Source organism: Mobula birostris, chromosome 6, assembly GCF_030028105.1.
Source record: "Mobula birostris isolate sMobBir1 chromosome 6, sMobBir1.hap1, whole genome shotgun sequence".
In the NCBI taxonomy this organism is placed as follows: domain Eukaryota; kingdom Metazoa; phylum Chordata; class Chondrichthyes; order Myliobatiformes; family Myliobatidae; genus Mobula; species Mobula birostris.
Window position 1 is genome coordinate 18,596,921 of NC_092375.1, and position 21,814 is coordinate 18,618,734.

General features: G+C 42.8%; 1 protein-coding gene across 3 annotated transcripts in view; it reads left to right on the forward strand.

The window, feature by feature from the left end:
- The window catches only part of LOC140198827 (MORC family CW-type zinc finger protein 3-like), a 98,775-nt gene that overhangs the window by 40,429 nt on the left and 36,532 nt on the right, over positions 1 to 21,814 (forward strand). For all 3 annotated transcript variants that reach the window (XM_072259930.1, XM_072259928.1, XM_072259929.1), the window contains 7 exons: positions 310 to 524; positions 2,804 to 2,948; positions 4,121 to 4,277; positions 6,269 to 6,397; positions 11,011 to 11,130; positions 11,236 to 11,333; positions 14,993 to 15,088. In XM_072259930.1, coding sequence (XP_072116031.1) covers positions 310 to 524; positions 2,804 to 2,948; positions 4,121 to 4,277; positions 6,269 to 6,397; positions 11,011 to 11,130; positions 11,236 to 11,333; positions 14,993 to 15,088 — 960 coding nt within the window. The remainder of the gene's footprint in view (positions 1 to 309; positions 525 to 2,803; positions 2,949 to 4,120; positions 4,278 to 6,268; positions 6,398 to 11,010; positions 11,131 to 11,235; positions 11,334 to 14,992; positions 15,089 to 21,814) is intronic.

A 21,814-nucleotide genomic window follows, 5' to 3' on the forward strand; every position in this document is an offset into this window, starting at 1 on the left:
ACCAAGTTTCCTTTGTTCTTCAATAATCAGACATAGCATTCATGGTATTTGTCCTATCATTGATGACCCAACATAAATTATTTCACATGTATCATGCTTCTATTTCCTCTGCTCTATTCAACTTACCAGCTAAGCAGTATCTTCCTCCCCATCAACAACACTCATTTTTATTTCATTAAGAATTTTAATGTTGCAATTCATGATTTTGTTTACACGTTGTATTGTATTTGAGACCATGCGAGTTTATAGTTTAATTTTAACATGAGTTCTTCTGATTTTGAGTTTGATAAATCTTTTTTCTCTTTCCAGCTTTGGATTCAGTGAGAAAGTTGCACTGAAAGGACATCCTCCAGTGGGACTTTATGGCAATGGCTTCAAGTCTGGGTCGATGCGTCTGGGAAAAGATGCAATAGTTTTCACAAAAAATGGAGAAGGCTGCAATATAGGCTTCTTGTCTCAGACTTACCTTAACGAAGTGAAAGCAAAAAATGTTTTAGTACCAATTATTTCATATAGCCTGAATAATATCCTTTTCTTAAAACTTATTCTTTATTTGAAAGAATTCAAAATTCAGGGTATTACACTTCAAGCATTCTTTTTCTATTAGTCTTAATACCTACTTACTACAGAGTGAGAGAGTTGGGTCGTGTCTGCTGAATTGGTTACTAGAATGTATGCAACAATTGTTGGAAAATGAACAAAGTTCAAAGTAAATTTATATGGAAATACATATATATCGCCATATTTAAACCTGAGATTAATTTTTTAGTGGGCATACTTCGTAAGTCCAATAACCATAATAGAATCAATGAAAGACTATACCAACAGAACAGATAGCCAGTGTGTGTGCCAAAGACAACTAACTGTGCAAATACAAAAAGAAAGAAATAAAAGCAAAAATAATAAATAAATAAACAATAGATATTGAGGAGATGAGATGAAGAGTCCTTGAAAGTCTGAGTCCATAGTTGTGGGAACAGTTCAGTAATGGGGCAAGTGAACTTGAGTGAAGTTATTTTCTCTGGCTCAAGAACCCAATGGCTGAGGGGTGATAACTGTTCCTAAGCCTGATGGTGTGAGTCCTGAGGCTTCTGTACCACCTTCCTGATAGCAGCAGTGAGAAGAGATCATGACTTGGGTGGTGGGGGTTCCTGATGGTGGGTGGTGCTTTCCTACAACCATGCTCCATGCTGATGGGCATTGCTGTTTCCGTACCAGGCTGTAATGCAGCCAGTCAGTATACTCTCCACCACACATCTATAAAAGTTTGTCAGTGTTTTAGATATCATGCCAAGTCTTCACAAACTCCTAAGGAAGTAGAGGCATTGTTGTGCTTTCTTGATAATTGCACTTAATGTGCTATGCCCAGGATCCCTAAAATGATAACACCGAGGTATTTTACGTTTCTGACCATTTCCACCTCTGATCCCCCTATGAGGACTGGCTCATGGACTTCTAGTTTCATCCTTCTGATGTCAATAATCAGCTCCTTGGTCTTGCTAACATTGAGTAAGAGATTGTTGTGGCATCACTCAGCCTGATTTTCAGTCCCCCTCCTATATATTGATTTATCACCACCTTTGACTTGGCCCACCATGGCAAACTTAATTATGGCATTGGAGCTGTGTTTAGCCACAGTCATAAGTGTAAAGCGAGTAGAGCGGGGGGGGGGGGCTAAGCACACAACCTTCTGGTGCACCTGCATTGATGGAGATTGTAGAAGAAATGTTGCCAATTTGAACTGACTGGGGTCTGCAGGTGGAGAAATCGGGGATCCCAATTGCACAAGGAGGCACTGAGGACAAGATCTTGAAACTTATTATTTAGTTTTGAAGGGAGGCACTGAGGACAAGATCTTGAAACTTATTATTTAGTTTTGAGGGAATAATAGTATTGATTGCTGAGCTGCAGCTGATAAAGAACATTGAGATGTATGCTGTCCAGATGTTCCAGGGTTGAGTGAAGAGCCAGTGAGATGGCATCTGCTGTGGACCTGTTGTGCCAGTAGACAAATTGTTCGCTTGGTACCTGTGTTATTTTATGGCTATGGAAAATGTACTGCATGTTGCGCATGAATTCTCATTGCATCACCAATATGTAATTTGTTGTTGGTCTGAAGACTTCTTCACATTTGTCAGACAATGATATATTTAGTTTTATCTTGCCAGTTTACCTTTTAACTCCTCCTAGAGAGAATGAATTCTTGTTATTATGGTTCTATGAATAATGGATGTCTTACACACCTATAGCACTGTAATAGAATTTTACATTTCAGATTTATAATTTTATAAGTTGCATAGATGGTAACAGTCTTAAGAGATTGTAACATTTCGCTTAATATTTGTACTTCATTAAGAACGATCTGCTATGTTGCTAAGATTCATACTGGGTTCTGATAAAGGGTCTCGGCCCTAAACGTTTATTCCTCTCCGTCGGTGCTGGCTGATCTGCTGAGTTCCTCCAGCATTTTGTGTGTGTTGCTCTGGCGACTCAGATTATCCTCATTTACTGCCAGGTTCAATGGGAAAGAAGGCAGAGTATTTTCTACTTTGTTATCACAGCAAGTTTATTTTCATTAACCTTTGAAGCATTTTCAATTTAAGAAATATTGTTAAATGACTTGGTGCAAGACAGCTCCATGTAGGGATCAGGATTTGGCTTGATTCAATGCTTATGCATTATTTTCTATTTGCTCTTGATATTCAAAGATGTGATCCTAATTAGATAAAGTAAAAATAAGGTTGTTTGAATTAAATATGGCAGTATATTTGAATATGGTTTTATTCCTTAACACAACTTTTACAAAAGCTTTTATCTGAAGACATGCAATTAAGCTTGAAAGCAATTTTGTCCTCTTCTTTATTCAACACTGAAAAGGAGCTACTAGCAGAGCTGGAAGCTATTCCTTACAGAAGAGGAACAAGGATTATAATTTGGAACATAAAACAGTAAGAATGGTTTTAACTGGTGCGTGAAACTAATTTTTTTTGTAAGGAGAAGAGGTGAAAGGTAATTGATGTTAACTCTTGTTTCGCGCACTTACTCCTCAATCATACTGTATTTTACTTGTGCACAAGGAGAACAGCTTGGCCTGTCACCAAACTGTACTGAAGGCAGGACAGAAATGGTTTCTCAGTTTCAGACATTGAATATTTGTGTATGTTTGAATTCCAAGATCAATCCCCCTTCGCAATAAAGGTGTTAAAAGTCAATAGAAACTACTGCCCCTTGGTATGAACATAGGATTCTCCAACTTCGGGTAATTCTCTACCCCTCCCTTCCTCTATCCCTGTTTCACTTTGCCCCCTCCCCCAGCTGCCTATAACCTCCCTCATGGTTCTGCCTCTTTCTACTACCCATTGTTTTCCTGCCTAGGACATTGATGCTTCCCCTCTCCCACCCCTTTGTCTTTCAAATTACTGGTCTTTCAACCGAACCTACAATCATTCTTCAAATCCTTTCCCCTCCTTCATTCTTCAGTCCTGACGAAGGGTTCCGGCCCGAAACGTCGTCTGTACCTCTTCCTAGAGACGCTGCCTGGCCTGCTGCGTTCACCAGCAGCTTTGATGTGTGTTGCAGAAACTACTGATGATACTTTGAAGTTAGTAAATCAATTGTCTTTAGTTGTTAAGTGCACTTCACATCCCTCCATCATGTTCTTATCCCGTCTGTCGCCGCCACCCTCTATTGTGTAAATGGCGGCTACGTTCTTCAAAGAAAAGGTCTCACTTTTGAGGCTCCACTTGTTTGGGTTGATTATGCACTGCCCCAGCTATTCTGGCCAGGATGCTCTCATTTCAGAGGCTCCACTTGTCTGGCTTGACTACACACTGCTGCAGACATCCTTCCTTACCTCATCTGCAGTAAGCAGGGATGGATCTGTTGGTCTCACTTAGGAGTCCTCACTTGCTTAGGTTGAGTAGAACTGCCCCAGCAATCTTGCTTGGAGGATGTTGTCTTCAACCTTTGCCTTACCACAACTCTGACATCTCCACAGATGTTACCTAACCTACTGGTTATTTCTAGTATTTTCTGTTTTTAATTCAAATATGGGGGGAAAAAGTTAATTTTAAGTTGAAGATTGTGTATTCAAGATTTAATGGAGGTATTTTATTTCTAGAACCAAGGAAGGAAAGCCAGAGTTTGACTTTGAATCCGACAAGTATGATATCAGAATTCCTGAAGATATTTTAAGTGACATTGCAGAGAAGAGAAAATACAAAAGGCAGGATCGGATGGATCACCTTGTGCCCATTGAAAGTGATTATTCATTACGAGTAAGTTAATTTTCCTTGCATATGTACTTGCAAATAATAAATTTACAAAATCAGATAGTTCTTGGCTATAGCAACACACATCAAAGTTGATGGTGAATGCAGCAGGCCAGGCAGCATCTCTAGGAACAGCTACAGTCGACATTTCAGGCTGAGACCTTTCATGAGGACTAACTAATGGAAGAGCTAGTAAGAGATTTGAAAGTGGGAGGGGGAGGGGGAGATCCAAAATGATAGGAGAAGACAGGAGCGGGAGGGACGGAGCTAAGAGCTGGACAGGTGATTAGCAAAAGAGGATATGAGAGGATCATGGGACAGGAGGCCCAGGGAGAAGGAAAAGGGGGAGGGGGGGGGAAACCCAGAGGAGGGGCAAGGGGTATAGTCAGAGGGACAAAGGGAGAGAGAGAGAGAGAGAGAGAGAGAGAAAGCGTGTGTGTGTGTGTGTATAAATAAATAACTGATGGGGTATGAGGGGGAGGTGGGGCATTAGCGGAAGTTAGAGAAGTCAATGTTCATGCCGTCGGGTTGGAGGCTACCCAGATGGAATATAAGGTGGTGTTCCTCCAACCTAAGTGTGGCTTCATCTTTACAGTAGAGGAGGCTGTGGATAGACACATCAGAATGGGTACAGTACAGGAGGTTTTCTCCCTCTGACTATACCCCTTGCCCCTCCTCTGGGTTCACCCCCTCCCCATTTTCCTTCTCCCTGGGCCTTCTGTCCCATGATCCTCTCATATCCCTTTTGCCAATCACCTGTCCAGCTCTTGTCTCCATCCCTCCCCCTGCTGTCTTCTCCAATCATTTTGGATATTCCCCTCCCCCTCCCACTTTCAAATCTCTTACTAGCTCTTCCTTCAGTTAGTCCTGACGAAAGGTCTCGGCCCGAAACGTCAACTGTACCTCTTCCTAGAGATGCTGCCTGGCCTGCTGCGTTCACCAGCAACTTTGATGTGTGTTGCTTGAATTTCCAGCATCTGCAGAATTCCTCGTCTTGGCTATAGCATGTCAGATAAATCTTATCACCACAGCATTGCTTTATTTCTGATTACATTGAACAGAGCAGAATTTTCCTGCTTTGCCATTTTCTAGTATCTGGTTTTTAAGCACATACTGTCAAAGAACAGGGTAGCTGGCACTTGTGAATATCACAGTCTGAAAGTTTCTGCTCAAGTTGGATGTCATTCTGACTTTAATCACCTCGCTCTTCATTTCTCTGTCTGAATTCCCTTACTTAAAGATACAGTTCGCCAAAAGACTTATCTTGAGGGAATGGAAATCACCCTCTCCTCCTTCCTTTTGGAGATGGATGGCTGACATGATCTCAGTCATACAGATGGAGAGACTCAGGTTCCTGAGAACCAATTCAATTATAAAATTTTTGGCTATCTGGGATCCATTTCTTGCCTACCTAGATGAGGCCGGGGACAGATGAACAGTAGGAGCAACTCTACAATAGTTTATAAAAACAACATACCAATTCCTTGTTAAGGGCAATTAATGATGAGTGATAAATTCTGTTGTGCCAGCAATAGCTGCTTGTTACTGATTTTAAAACAAGTCAGATTTAGGTTCATTTATTTATCACGTGTATATTTATTGAAATATAGTGAAATGTGTTGTTTGCGTTAACGACCAACACAACCTAAGAATGTGCTGGGGTCAGCCCTCAGGTGTCGCCACTCATTCCAGTGACAAAATAGCATGCCCACAAAGTTAAGCAGAACTACAGACAACACACCAACCAAACAACAACAGCAAAACAAGCCCAGTTCCACCTTCCCACCCACCCACGCCCACACTGTCCTCCAACCACATGACTGGTCTCAGTCAATCAACTTCTGATGGAGAAAATAACTTTGTAATTTATCCTAGCATTGAGTTATTCCACTTGTTAATTTATTTTGTGTAATAATTTGAAACATAGAATTGAAATTCACTGAAATTTGTTTTGGTAAATGACTTGAAGCTAAATCAGTGTTGCAATTTGTTTTCAGGCTTATTGCAGTATTTTGTATCTGAAGCCACGCATGCAAATAATTCTGCGGGGAAAGAAAGTGAAAACACAACTTGTTTCCAAAAGCCTTGCACATATTGAACATGATGTATACAGACCATCAATCATTGTATCTTCTTTTGCAAATATCTTTTAATTTAAATGATTCTTATGTAACATGTCTTAATGTTATTACAATCAGAATCAGGTTTAATATAACTGGCAATGTTGTGAAGTTTGTTAACTTTGCAGCAGCATTACGATGCAATACATGGTAATATTTTTTAAAACCTGTGAATTACCTGTGTGTGTGTGTATGATTGTGTATATATGTGTGTATGTATACATACACACACACTATATAGTGTTTATATATATATATATATATATATATATATTAAATAGCTGAATTAAAATAAGTACTGCAAAAACAGAAAAGTAGTGAGGTGGTGTTCATGGGTTCAGTGTCCATTTAGGAATCGGGTGGCAGAGGGGAAGAAGCTGTTCCTGAATCACTGAGTGTGCGCCTTCAGGCTTCTGTACCTCCTTCCTGATGGTGGCAGTGAGAAGAGGACATGACCTGGATGGAGGGGGTCCTAATGATGGATGCCACCTTTTTGAGGCACCACTAAAATCACTAGATGGCTCAGAGAAAAGAGGAGCATAAATGTGTTGGCACCATATTACAAAATGTCACAGAGATCAGCCTTCAGTCTTGTTAGTTTATATAATTAACTTGGTGGAAGGGAACAATGGTATGATTGCTCGATTTGTCACTAACATAATGGTATATAGGATTGTAGGTTATGAAAAGGAATCTAGTAAAGGGATACTGATAGGCTAAGTGAGTGGGAAAAGAGAAATGAGGTACCCTAAAATCGTGTGGGAACAAAGTATATACACACCCACACCCCCCCTCCGCCCCCCAAGGAAAAAGCCAATACGATACCCAACACCCTTGACTCTGTGCAGGCACGGCTGTTATGATATTAGGGACGATACCCACACCCCTAACCCTATTCAATGCACAACTCACCAATGGCAGGGTGGTCCCTCGGAGGTAGCAAAAAAAAGAGAAAAGGTCAAGCACATGTGTCTTCCTTTATAGTGCAGCAGGGCTGATGAGTCCAGCCCAGGTGATTCACAGGGAAGCCAATGGCTTGGTGCCAGCAGGGTTAAGCTGATTACAAAGGCCAATTGCCCGAGGTCAAGTACAAGGCTAATTAAAGGGGCCAATGGTTAGGTGTGCATTGATGGGTGAGGAGGGGTCTAACCTTGATTGGCAAGTAGCATGTCTTTCGACCAGGCAAATGGGCAGTGCTGTCACGTGACCGTCACGACCCCTTCAATACAGTCCACCCCACTGACGAAGCAAAACATAACGCCACTGTGGACCAGGCTGCCCAAATATGCCGCGCCACCACTTCCCCACCAGAAACCGACTTCAGTGTGCTTGCTGTGTGGGCACACCGCAAAGGTGGCCATCTAGGGGCCGACAGTACATGGCATTGGGCAGAGCAATTTGGGGTCGCCCTCACACTAGATCAATGTAAGACCTCTGTTGCCAACTGCCCCATCTGCCAACATTGTCCTGCTAACTGGCACACTCCCCATCCCCCAACTTAGAAAACACCGAACCCCCCCCCCCCCCCCGAGACCGAGGACTCGGGGAGAGTATGGATACGACGGCCACAAGGTCCGGTCCCCCTCGGAAGGGAGAAGTTCTTGCACGCGGTCCAGGTGACACCCGTTGGGTAGCAATTTTGGGTAAAACTGACTTGTCTACATACCTGACGAGAATGAGTCTGTTCCTCACCCCCGCCACCCCCTACAGGACAATGGCATTACTCCAGTCATCCCTCCTGGTCACTGCGATGATTGGCTTCGGGACAGCTGCCAACACCTTCCTCAGGGTCGCTTACAAGTTCGCCAGCGGCATCAGCAGATCGGACTGCTGGATCTGCACGTAAACCCCAGCACATGCTCATGACGCCCTGCCACCCACACCGATCCCCCAGATGACTCTGAAATGAACTGTTTACAGAGACTGTATGCTCCTGTGGGTTTTGGTATATCTGTTTGGGGGGGGGCCCCTAATGGCAGTCCCTCACCACTACATAACATCTCTTCCAGCGATCTCCGATGGAGTGGGTGCTTCAGGAACTGGTATCTCCCTCCCTACAATTTGACCTCCACCCAAGTCCCGAATCTCAGGGTTATCCCTCAGCCAGAGAGCAGACCCAGGGAATATTGGTGCAGGCTCCGAAATGAGCGCAGTTCCAACCTTGCAGTTGGCCACAGTGACTGTGAGCAAGACTGGTGTCCGGGCGCCCCAGTGACCACTGCCGATGGTGCCGTTAAGCTGGGGGCTCCCCGGACTTTGAACGGGACCCACTGGATTTGCAGCCACCGCACCTACCTGTGGCTCCCTGCGAGCTGGTACGGTTGTTGCTTTCCAGTGTATGTGTTGCCCTTCATCCATCCCCTGAACGACCTGTGGGAGCACCCGGCATACAGCGGCCACCCGGGACAAGAGGGCCATTACGGAGGCGGGGAGGTTCTGGGATCATAGCCTTTCCCAGGTATGGCATGGCCTGATTGTCCCGTGAGGTGATCCTGATGACCAGTGTGCTCGAGATGCTGGCCAACGAAACGGCAGTGGCACTGCAACACACCGAAGATGCATTCACCCGAATGGCGGCAGAGCTGGCGGCCGTCAGGATGGTCGCCCTGCAGAATCGACTGGCCCTGGATTACCTACTCGCGGCTGATGCTGGTACCTGTGCAGTACTGTGATTGGTAAGAAGTGCTGCACGTTTATCCCTGATGAGTCAAGTAACATCACCCACTTGGCTGCTCACATTTAGGACTCGGTGGCTAAAATTCAAAATCAAGGGACCAGCTCCTCCAGCATGACACTTCATGGAGAAACTGGTGGCCGTTTGGGTCCCTGGAGGAGTGGTGGGCAACTGTCATCCACTGGTCGATGGCACTCATTCTCGTTATTATCGCTGTTTGTATACTATGTTGTGCTTGCCAAATTCTTAAGAGCACGTCTGCCTTTCTTTAGTTCAATATAGTCACGATTAGCGTTAACCTTAGAAATAGTTAATATATCTTCCATTAAGATATATTACTTTCCTTCTCACTGTGTTACATGTAATGCTTGACAAGTGCTGTGGCTTCTGAGGGGTGGACTGTATTGGAGGGGTCGTGACTGTCACGTGACAGCACTGCCCACTACCTGGTCGGAAGACACACCATCTGCCAATCAAGGTTTGACCCTCCTCGTCGATCAATGCACACCTAACCATTGGCCCCTTTAATTAGCCTTGCACTTGGCCTCGGGCAATTGGCCTTTGTAATCAGCTTAACCCTGCTGGCACCAAGCCATTGGCTTCCCTGTGAATCACCTGGGCTGGACTCATCAGCCCTGCTGCACTATAAAGGAAGACACGTGTGCTTGACCCTTTCTCTTTTTTTTGCTACCTCCGAGGGACCACCCTGCCATTGGTGAGTTGTGCATTGAATAGGGTTAGGGGTGTGGGTATCGTCCCTAATATCATAACAGCCGTGCCCGCACAGAGTCAAGGGTGTTGGGTATCGTATTGGCTTTTCCCTTTGGGGCGGGGGGGGGTGGTGTGCGTGTACTTTGTTCCCACGCGACTTTATTAATTGTCCACGTGTTTTATTGCTGATCTGACTACTGTAAATTGTGTGTGTTGCTTCTGTTGCCATTTTCCCATGTTTGCCTTCTGTAAGTAAAATCCTTTTCTACCAAGACTGTGTCCAGAGTCCTCACCCTTGACACCTATTGAATCTGTTTCCTCACTTACAACACCTCATCTAAAATGGAAATGACTTTTTTCCTGAAGTGAGAATCTTTCGAGCTCTTTCTCCAAAAAAAGTGGAAGAGTAGTATTAGAACATTTTTTAAGATACGGTTAGATAGATGGGTAAGAAAATACAGAGTTAAAGTTGCAGTCGATCAGTCATGCTTTAATCGGATGTTGGAGTGGAGTGTCCACTTGCTTATTCATGTATTGAGTCTTTCTGTTCCTCAAGTTATAGTAAAGTGACTGCCAAAATTCTTTTTACGGTTTTGCCTCAGATGGCTGTGGAGGCCAAGTCTTTGAATATATTCAAAATGGAGGTTGAAAGATTCTTGTTTAGTCAGGATGTCAACTGTTATGGGGAGAAGGCAAGTGAATGGGGTTGAGAGAGATAATTTGGTCTTGATGGAATAGCAGAGCAGACTTGATGGGGCCAAATGGTCTCATTCTGCACCTATGTCTGATGGTGTTATAGCTGCTGCTGCATTGTTGGCATGTGTAGTACCCAGATAAGCATTGTTACTGTCTGGTAATGGATTAAAAATATTTTGCATCTTAAATCGTACCCATTTCTTTTATTTTCAATCTGCCACAAATTGTGGTTGTAGTCGATATCTATCTATCAATGTGTTTATTTTTTGGTGTAATTCAAACTCTTCTTGAAGACTGTTAACATACAATTTACTTAAACTGATGGAAAGGAAATGCAGGAAGATGATGAGACAGGTCCCAGAAGAATCTGTGCTAAATTTCATAACTATTGTTGAAGATTAGTGTAACTTCAGCCATAAACTTGCACTGCTTTTGTTTTAACCTGAAGTATGCAAAAGAGCATGAAGGCAATGGCTGCTTATTGTTAATTTCTATTATAATTATCACTGGACTGCAGTTTCCTTAACGTTCTTTGAAGGGGAAAAACATAAAGATAACCTTTGGCTTCAATTGGAGAAACAAAGAACATTATGGGATAATGATGTATCACAAAAATCGTCTGATTAAATGCTATGAGAAAGTTGGTTGTCAGCTTCGAGTAAGTGTATTCATAACTTTTCAACATCCATCACTATTTGAAATTATTGTCTCTATTTGACATCAAAGCCTAAAATAATAAGACTGTTGTTATATTCCCTTTCAGGCAAATGAAGTGGGAGTGGGTGTCATAGGAGTCATTGAGTGTGACTTTCTCACGCCCACACACAATAAACAAGACTTTGATTATTCAAATGAATACAGGTAAGAAGAAATTTGTAATGTGTAATATATTTACCAGTGATCTTTAATCTAACAGATCACGAAGTATTTTCATGAGTGAGTGCATTTTGAGCTTACTGGCATTGATTCTGTGATTTGAGTGTATGTTAGCCTCTCATCTGTGACTGACTGGATCCTGCTGTTTCTCAGTGATTTTGTTGTAATTAGGAAGTAAATTATTAAATATTCAGCAGATTAGACAACATTGACGGACAGATGGTGGCTATATTAGAACATAGAACATAGAATAGTACAGCACAGTACAGACCCTTCGGCCCACAATGTTGTGCTGACCCTCAAACCCTGCCTTCCATATAAGCCCCCACCTTAAATTTCTCCATATTAGTTTGACAAATATTTACTGAATTGATTAACAATTCTTTAAAAAAATGCCAGCAGCCTGAAAAATCGTACTTTCTGCAAAGATCCTGCTTAATTTGCTCAGTTCAACCACCTTTTTTTTTAGTTTTCTTTATCCAACTTTTACTATCCGGAATATTTTTCTTCTGTGTATGACTGGTTTGATTTGCCTTTATTATCTATACATCTGTCCGTCCATTCAATTGATATACAGCAGGGAGTAGGCCCTTCTGGCCCTTCGGAGTCACACTGCCCAGAAATCCCCAAATTAATCCTACCTAATTACAAGAAAATTTACAATGACCAATTAATGTACCAACCAGTATGTCTTTAGACTGTGGCAGGAAACTGGAGCACCTGGAGGAAATCCATGCGATTGTGGAGAAAACTAACAAACGCCTTACAGATAGTGGTGGGAATTGAACCCAGGTCGCTGATACTGTGAAGCGTTGTGCTAACCACTATGCTACCGTCCCACCCTTTGTTTGTCAGTGGTCCCTTCCACCAAGTTAATTATATAAACTAACAAGTTGAGGACTGAACATTGATCTCTGTGGCACGTTGTAATATGGTGCCAACCCATTTATGCTACTGTTTTCTCTGAGCCATCTAGTGATTTTAGTGCTCAAAAAGGCAGCATCCATCAGTAAGGACCCCCACCACCCAGGATGTGCCCTCTTCTCATTGTTAATCTCATCATAAATATTTGCCTATATACTCCAAGTCTTGATGAATTAGCAATGGGCCTTTCTTTTTCTGCAATGAAATTTCTCAAACTTAATTGAAAGCCTTGAGTTGTGTAGTGTTTGGGCATTCTCAGCTGCCACTAGATGGTATACCCTGTGTTAATAGAAACACTGGCAACTCTTATCAGCTTTCACCTCCTGTCAAGATGCTCTTGGATGATTAAAGTAAGGTTAAAGGGAACATGGATGGTATTTAGAAAAAAAGAAAATAACCGTGGCTTTCCCTTTATAATGTTCTTAATGCTTCATTAAAGTATTAATAGAACATAGAACATAGAAAAGTACAGCACAGTACAGGCCCTTTGGCCCACAATGTTGTGTCGACCCTCAAACCCTGCCTCCCATATAAGCCCCCACCTTAAATTCCTCCATATACCTGTCTAGTAGTCTCTTAAACTTCACTAGTGTATCTGCCTCCACCTCTGACTCAGGCAGTGCATTCCACACACCAACCACTCTCTGAGTAAAAAATCTTCCTCTAATATCCCCCTTGAACTTCCCACCCCTCACTTTAAAGCCATGTCCTCTTATATTGAGCAGTGGTGCCCTGGGGAAGAGGCGCTGGCTATCCATTCTATCTATTCCTCTTATTATCTCGTACACCTCTATCATGGCTCCCCTCATCCTCCTTCTCTCCAAAGAGTAAAGCCCTAGCTCCCTTAATCTTTGATCATAATGCATACTTTCTAAACCAGGCAGCATCCTGGTAAATCTCCTCTGTACCCTTTCCAATGCTTCCACATCCTTCCTATAGTGAGGTGACCAGAACTGGACACAGTACTCCAAGTGTGGCCTAACCAGAGTTTTATAGAGCTGCATCATTACATCGTGACTCTTAAACTGTATCCCTCAACTTATGAAAGCTAACACCCCATAGGCTTTCTTAACTACCCTATCCACCTGTGAGGCAACTTTCAGGGATCTGTGGACATGTACCCCGAGATCCCTGTGCTCATCCACACTACCAAGTATCCTGCCATTTACTTTGTACTCTGCCTTGGAGTTTGTCCTTCCAAAGTGTACCACCTCACACTTCTCCGGGTTGAACTCCATCTGCCACTTCTCAGCCCACTTCTGCATCCTATCAATGTCTCTCTGCAATCTTTGAGAATCCTCTACACTATCTACAACACCACCAACCTTTGTGTCGTCTGCAAACTTGCCAACCCACCCTTCTACCCCCACATCCAGATTGTTAATAAAAATCACGAAAAGTAGAGGTCCCAGAACAGATCCTTGTGGGACACCACTAGTCACAATCCTCCAATCTGAATGTACTCCCTCCACCACCACCCTCTGCCTTCTGCAGGCAAGCCAATTCTAAATCCACCTGGCCAAACTTCCCTGGATCCCATGCCTTCTAACTTTCTGAATAAGCCTTCCATGTGGAACCTTGTCAAGTGCCTTACTAAAATCCATATAGATCACATCCACTGCACTACTCTCATCTATATGCCTGGTCACCTCCTCAAAGAACTCCATCAGGCTTGTTAGACACGATCTGCCCTTCACAAAGCCATGCTGACTGTCCCTGATCAGACCATGATTCTCTAAATGCCTATAGATCCTATCTCTAAGAATCTTCCAACAGCTTTCCCACCACAGAAGTAAGGCTCACTGGTCTATAATTACCCGGACTATCCCTACTACCTTTTTTGAACAAGGGGACAACATTCACCTCCCTCCAATCCTCCGGTACCATTCCCGTGGAATTCCTGTACTCTTCTGTGTTAAAGAGTTGTACAGCACAGAAACAGGTCCTTAAGCCCATCGCAATCATGTTGACCTTTGGCATGCCATTTGCCTTCAATGCTTTCCCTATTTGAGTGTCTATCTAAATTATTTTTAAGCATAGTTGAACTTGTCTCTCTCTGACTAACTCACAATGCAGTGCTGTGTGCAGTAAAGCCTTGTTTCTACAAAATCTGCATTCAAACTCAGACATCCCACCTCTCCCGGAAGTTCCGGGAGTCTCCCGCATATTAATAGTAGCTCCCTGATGCCCACAAATTATATACAATATCACAGAAATCAATTTCTTTGAGAGCAAGAGAGAGAAAGCAAGACAGCGCAAGAGCGACCACGAGAGGGAGAGAGGGAGCGAGAGCGCGCCATGGCAGAGTGTTCCAAAGAAAAGAAAATATAAAACGTGTGTCACCCCAGATTACCTTAAAGTGTGCCCCTGCCTAATAGGGGTCAAAAATAATGACAGTGTTGCTCGCTGCGCTGTTTGCAATAGTGACTTTTCTATTGCCCATGGTGGGTTAAGACTGTAAAAGACACGTTGAGGTGAGTTTAACAGCTGTCATTCGTTCATTGGCATGGCTAACATTATTTAAACTAGCTGGCTAGCTGCTAAGGAGACATAGCTATTGCAGACATCCCATCTCACCCGGAGGTTCCGAGAGTCTCCCGTAAATTGATGGTGCTACCTCCCTGAAATGAGTTTTTGCAGGGTGGGATGTCTGCACACTGAATTTAAGAATGGAGTTTATTTCTTAAATGAACTTTTAATGCATTATTTCTAAATTAAAGGCTTACAATTCAAGCTGTTGGGCAGAAACTGAGTGATTACTGGAATGAAAAATGCAGTAGTAAGCAGTGCAACCCGGGTAATGCTGAAGATTCGCAGTAAGTATTAGCACTACCACTAAAAGTTCAAGGCCTAACTTAGCTGCATATCAGAATCAGGTTTAATATTACTGGCATATGTTGTAAAATTTATTGTTCTGTGGCAGCAGTACATTGAAATACATAATAAAACTATAATTTACAATAAGAAGTAAATATAAAGAAGAAAAATTAATTAAATTAGTGCAAAAAGAGCAAAAAACAATACTCGGGTAGTGTTCATGGGTTCATTGTCCATTCATAAATCTAATGGTGGATGGGAAGAAGCTGTTTCTGAAATGTTGATGGTGTGTGTTCAGGCTTCAGTACCTCCTTGATGGTAGCAGTGAGAAAGGCTGTGTCCTTGGTGATGGTTAAGGCTGTGTCCTTAACAACTGATGATGCCTTTTTGAGGAATCACCTTTTGAAGATGTCCTGAATGCTAGGGAGGCCGATGCCCAGGATAGAGCTGACTCACAATTTTCTGCAGCTTCTTCTGATCCTGTACAGTGGCCCCTCCATGCCACTCGGTGATACAGTTAGAATGCTCTCCATAGTACATCTGTAGAAATTTGCAAGTGTCTTTTGTGGCATATCAATTCTGCTTACACTCTTAATGAAATATAGACACTTCCAAGTGAGGCAACACTTCACTTGTGAGTCTGTTGGGGTCATCTATTGCATCTGATGCTCCCGGTGCCGCCTCCTCTACATCGGTGAAACCCGACGCAGATTGGGGGACCGCTTCGTCGAGCACCTCCACTCCGTCTGCCACAACAGACAGGATCTCCCAGCAGCCACCCACTTAAACTCTGCTTCCCACTCCCATTCAGGTATGTCCATATATGGCCTCCTGTACTGCCATGGTGAGGCTAAACTCAGGTTAGAGCATCACCTCGTATACTCTCTAGGTAGTCTCCAGCTCCATAGAATTCTCCCAACTTCCGGTAATTCCCTCCCCCTCCCTTCCTCTATCCCTATGTCACTCTGCCCCCTCCCCCAGCTGTCTATCACTGCCCTCATAGTTCCGCCTCCTTCTACTACCCATTGTGTTTTCCCCTATTCCTTCTTCACCTTTCCTGCCTATCACCTCCCTGCTTCCCCTCCCCTACCCCTTTATCTTTCCCCTTACTGGTTCCTCACCTGGAACCTACCAGCCTTCTCCTTCCCACCCTCCCCCCACCTTCTTTATAGGGCCTCTGCCCCTTCTCTCTTCAGTCCTGACGAAGGGTTCCGGCCCAAAATGTCGACCGATCTTTTTCCACGGATGCTGCCTGACCTGCTGAGTTCCTCCAGCATGTTGTAAGTGCAGCTGATCTATCTCACTCCTGTATGTCTCCTAGTTACCATCTGAAATTCTGCTAACAATAGTTGTGTCGTCAATAAACTTATAGATGGTGTTTGAGCTGCGCCTTGTAACACAATTGTGGGCGTAGACAGAGTAGAGCAATGGGCTAAGCATCCATCCTTGAGGTGCACCAATGTTGATTGTCAGCGAGGAGGGGATGTTATTTCCGATCTGCACAGGCTGAGGTCTTCCGAAGAGGAAATTAGGGATACAGTTGCAGAGAGATACTAAGACCCAGGTCTCGGATTTGTTGATGAGAACTGACAGTATGATTGTGTTGAACGCTGAGTTGTAGCCAATAAACAGCAGTCTGACGTAGATATTGTTATTGCCCAGGTGATTCAAGGTCGAGTGGAGAGCCAGTGAGATTGCATCCATTGTGGCGATAAGCAAATTGCAATGGATCCAGGTCCTTGCTTAGATAGGAGTTGATTCTAGCCGTGACCGATCTCTCAAGCATTTCTCTGTAGATATGAGTGCCACTGGGCAATAGTCATTGAGGCAGCTCACACTGCTTTTCTTGGGTACTGGTATGATTGTCGCCCTGTTGAAGCAGGTGGGAACTTCAGACTGCAGCAGTGAGAGAATGAATATGTCCTTGAGCATTCTGGCCAGTTGGTTGCACAGTTTTTCAAAACATCAGGTACACCATTAAGGCCTGATGCTTTATGAGGGCTCATCGTCTTGAAAGATGTTCTGATGTCGGCCTCTGAATCAGAGATCATAGGTTCACTCGATAATGCAGGGACTCACACAGCTGTAGTTTTATTCTCCATTTCAAACCAGCATAAAAGGTGATGAGTTCATCTGGGAGCAAAGCATCGTAGCCATTTGTGATGTTAGGTTTCACTTTGTAGGAGGTGAAAGTTTCACTCAGTAGGAACACTGCCAGCTATGAAGGTTTTCATTTCCATTGCTGCTCAATCACTTTTTTTGGGGAGATAGTCATATAGTCATCATTTTATGGGGAAATTTCATTCATGGAATTTTTTGTGCTCTCTGTGGCAAAGATTTGGGTAGCTGTGGAACTAGATTGATGTGGATTGAGAGGTTTATTAAAGGTATTGACAATTTCTTAATATGGTGGTGAATCTATTTGAACTATGATCTTACACACAGGTTTAGGTTCTTTATTACTATGAAAAAAACTTTCATCAAATCGACCCCCATTAAATTGGACTTCCCATCTCCATTCCAGCACATTAGTCCATGACCTCCTCTACGGTCACAGTGAGGCTACTCTCAGGTTGGAGGTGCAATACCTCATTTTCCATCTGTATAGCTGCCAACCTGATGACATGAACATCAATTTCCTTAACTTCTGATGCTTTCTCTCACCTCCCCCCTTTTTCTATTCTCCATTCTGACCCATCTTTCTTCCCTTTCTTCTGTAGTCCACTCTTCTTTCTTATCAGATTGCTTCTTAGAACATGGAGTACAGCACAGGAGCAGGCCATGTGGCCCACAGCGTTGCGCTGAACCAGTTAAAAAGCAAATCAAAAAAACCCGAGCACTAATCCCTCCTACCTACGTACCCATGTCCATATCCTTACGTTCATGTGCCTATCCAAACATCGCTTAAAAGCCTCTAATGTATTTTCCTCTACCAGCATGCTAGGCAGCTTATTCCAGGCATTCACCACTTTCTGAGTAAAAAATGTACCCCTCACACCCCCTTGAACCTATCCCCTCTCACCTTCAGTGCATGCCCTCTGGTATTATCAGAATCAGAATCAGGTTTATTATCACTGGCATGTGACGTGAAATTTGTTAACTTAGCAGCAGCAGTTCAATGCAATACATAATATAGCAGAGAATAAAAATAAATAAAATAAAAATAATAAATAAACAAGTAAATCAATTATGAATATCGAATAGATTTTTTAACGTGCAAAAACAGAAATACTGTATTTTTTTTTAAAATGTAAGGTAGTGTCCAAAGAATCGGCTGACAGAGGGGCAGGAGCTGTTCCTGAATCGCTGAGTGTGTGCCTTCAGGCTTCTGTACCTCCTACCTGATGGTAACAGTGAGAAAAGCGCATGTCCTGGGTGCTGGAGGTCTTTAATAATGGACGCTGCCTTTCTGAGACACCGCTCCCTAAAAATGTCCTGGGTACTTTGTAGGCTAGTACCCAAGATGGAGCCGACTAGATTTACAACTGTATGCAGCTTCTTTTGGTCCTGTGCAGTAGCCCCTCCATATCAAACAGTGATGCAGCCTGTCAGAATGCTCTCCATAGTACAACTACAGAAGTTTTTGAGTGTACTTGTTGACATGCCAAATCTCTTCAAACTCCTAATAAAGTATAGCCACTGTCTTTATAACTGCATCGATATGTTGGGACCAGGTTAGATCCTCTGAGATCTTGACACCCAGGAACCTGAAGCTGCTCATTCTCTCCAGTTCTGATCCCTGAGACATTTCAACCCTGGGAAACAGATGCTCTCTGTTCACTCTATCTATGCCTCTCATAATCTTGTAAACCTCTTATCAGATCTCTCATCAGTTGCTGAAGCTCCAGAGAAAACAACCCAAGTTTATCCAGCCTCTTGCAATAGCAGATGCCCTCTAAACCAGGCAGCATTCTGGTGAACCACTTCTGCTCCTTCTCCAAAGCCTCAACATCCTTGAACAGCCTCCTCAGTGAGGTTACCAGAACTGTATGCAATACTCCAGATGTGGCCTGAATGGAGTTTTATAAAGTTGCAATATAAACTCCTGACTTTTGAACTCAATGCCTCGATCGACTAATAAAAGCAAGGATTCCATATGCTTTCTTAACCACCTTTTCAACCTGTGTAGCCATTTTCAGGGAGTCATGAACTTGGATCCCAAGATCCCTCTGCTCAGCAGCGCTGTTAAAGAATCTTGGCCTTCACAGTGTATTGTCTCCTTGCATTTGCCCTACCGAGGTGCAATCCTCACATTTATCTGGGTTAAACTCCATCTGCCATTTCTCAGCCCATATCTGCAACTGGTCTATATTATGCTGTATCCTCTGCCAGTCTTCTACACTCTCCACATTTCCACCAATCTTGGTATCATCTACAAATTTACTAACCCACCCATCTAAATTTTCATTCAGGTCATTTATATACATCACAAACAGCAGAGATCCCTAATTAGGCCATGGGTTTCCAAATGTTCAGTTGACCTATCCCTAAGAATTTTCTCCTTCAGACCTTTACCTTTTCCACCTATCACGTCCCAGCTTCCAATTTCATCTCCCCCTCCCCTTCCCATAAACCTTTCCCTCACCTGTTTTCACCTATCACCTGCCACCTTGTACTCCTTCCCTTCCCCTCCTCCGGCCACTTTATTCTGGCTTCCTCCCCCTTCCTTTCAAGTCTTGGCAAAAGATCTCGGCTGGAAATGTTGTCTGTTTATTCCTCTCAATAGATGCTGAGTGACCTGCTGACTTCTTCCAGCATTTTGTGTGTGTTGCTCTTGTAACTAAATGAAGCATCATATGCTACTCTTCCTAATTTGCAGTGATATTTGATGCTCTTTCATCAGAGGAATTTTAAGGACTGTTTAAAGTGCTGAAGTTTGGTGCATGTACAACGCCATATTCATCAACATTAATAGTAATGCTAGTACAGTATTTTATAAATCCTGTGAATGTTCCAGCTTTATACAGATACCTGTTGTATCCCTGCCCGTTGACCAAGAGTTTCTGTTTCCGCCACCTATATTTCATAATAGTTAAAAGAATTTGGGATTTTTTTTGCAGAGGTACAAGATAATGAGGATACTGAATGAGGATTTGCGACTGTTTGTGAAAGGCAAGAGTGATGTTGAATAGTGGAGGAGGGAATCAAAATATTGGATGTGATAACAGAGAAAAATGTAAAATTAGCCATAGCATCATCGACCCAGGCTCTGTTCTCGCCACTGTCTGTAATGTGTGGGCTTTCTCCGTGTTCTCCTGTTTCTTCTCGCATCCCAAAAATGTTAGCAGCTCCGTTGGTTAATTCGTCACGTGTGTAATTCGGTGGCGTGGGCTTATCGGGCCAGAAGGACCTATTACCATGGGGTATCTCAAAATAAATATTCAAAGACCAAAAGGAGAAGGGCAACTGTAGAAAAAAATGTACTTACTCACCTCTTTCAGTATCTTGGAATTTTACAGGACTCCTTAGGTGTTGAAATGCAAAATGTCTCACTAAGCAAGTTCTTTCAGACTGTCATGTGATAATCACCAGAGTCTCTTTTTAATGACATAAGTTGAGGAATAAATATTGACCAGATACTAAGGTCAAATCTGCTGAACTTTAGATAGAGCTGTGGAATTTTGTATATCCACTTGAGGGCAGTTGAGTTGTTAGTTTAATATCTTGCTTCTTCAGCAAAATACTGCACCTGGGTACTAGCCAAGATTTTATACTCCTGCCTGGGATATAAGTAATCGGAGAGTGCTGGAACCAAGCCACGTCCAAATCAGCAGGGATTTTCTCTAATGGTTACAGTAATCTGAAGTCATAACTTTAAAATAAGTGTGAAGTAAAATTAAGGTGAAAAGATACTTTTTTTATTTAGCATTATTTGTTGAGCTGTGAATAACACGATAGTAATAGATGCTGAGAGACATTCAAAAGGCAGTTAAACATGTATTTGACAGGGAATAATTGTGTAGACACATATTGTAGTGTGTAGTGCATTGGTCAGCTCTTTCATAGAGCCAGGATTGTCATGGCAGGCTGACAGATGTCTTAGAGTTATACAGCACAAACATATACTGACCATCGGGTACCAATCTGTACTAATCCCATATTTCAGCATTTGACCTGCAGCTGACTTTGTTTTGGCAATTCGGGTGATCATCCAGAAGTTTCTAACATGTATGAATGACAGAATCTTCCACCTTCTCAAGTAGTGCATCTCACATTGCAACCTCCCTCTGCAGGGAATAAAACTACCTTCCATACCCTCTAAATCTCATACTCCTTATTTTTAATCTATGCCCTCTGGTTTTAAGTGTCTCCATCATGGAGAATAGTTTCCTGCTATCCAGCCTATGTATGAACTTCATAACTTTATATGCCTCTATGGAGGGCCCCTTGCCCTTTTTTGTAACAAGGTTCAAAGTAAATCTGTTATCAAAGTACATCCATATACAACTCTGAGATTTGTTTTCTTGTGGGCATACTCAGTAAATCTATAATAGGGGGTAAATTCCAGTCAATCCAATTCTCCCCATAAGTAAAACATCCCATCTCTCATTGCTGGAAGATTTATGATTCTGTTAATCCAAATGACACTGATCCAAGTTTCTGATTTGGAATTTCAGAAAGTTATTAAATTTATCTTATTTTTGTAACCTTTAACAATTGTAACCTTTCTTGGAGAAAGGCTTTTTGAGTTTTATTTCTTCGGTGATTTTTATTTTTATAGGTTC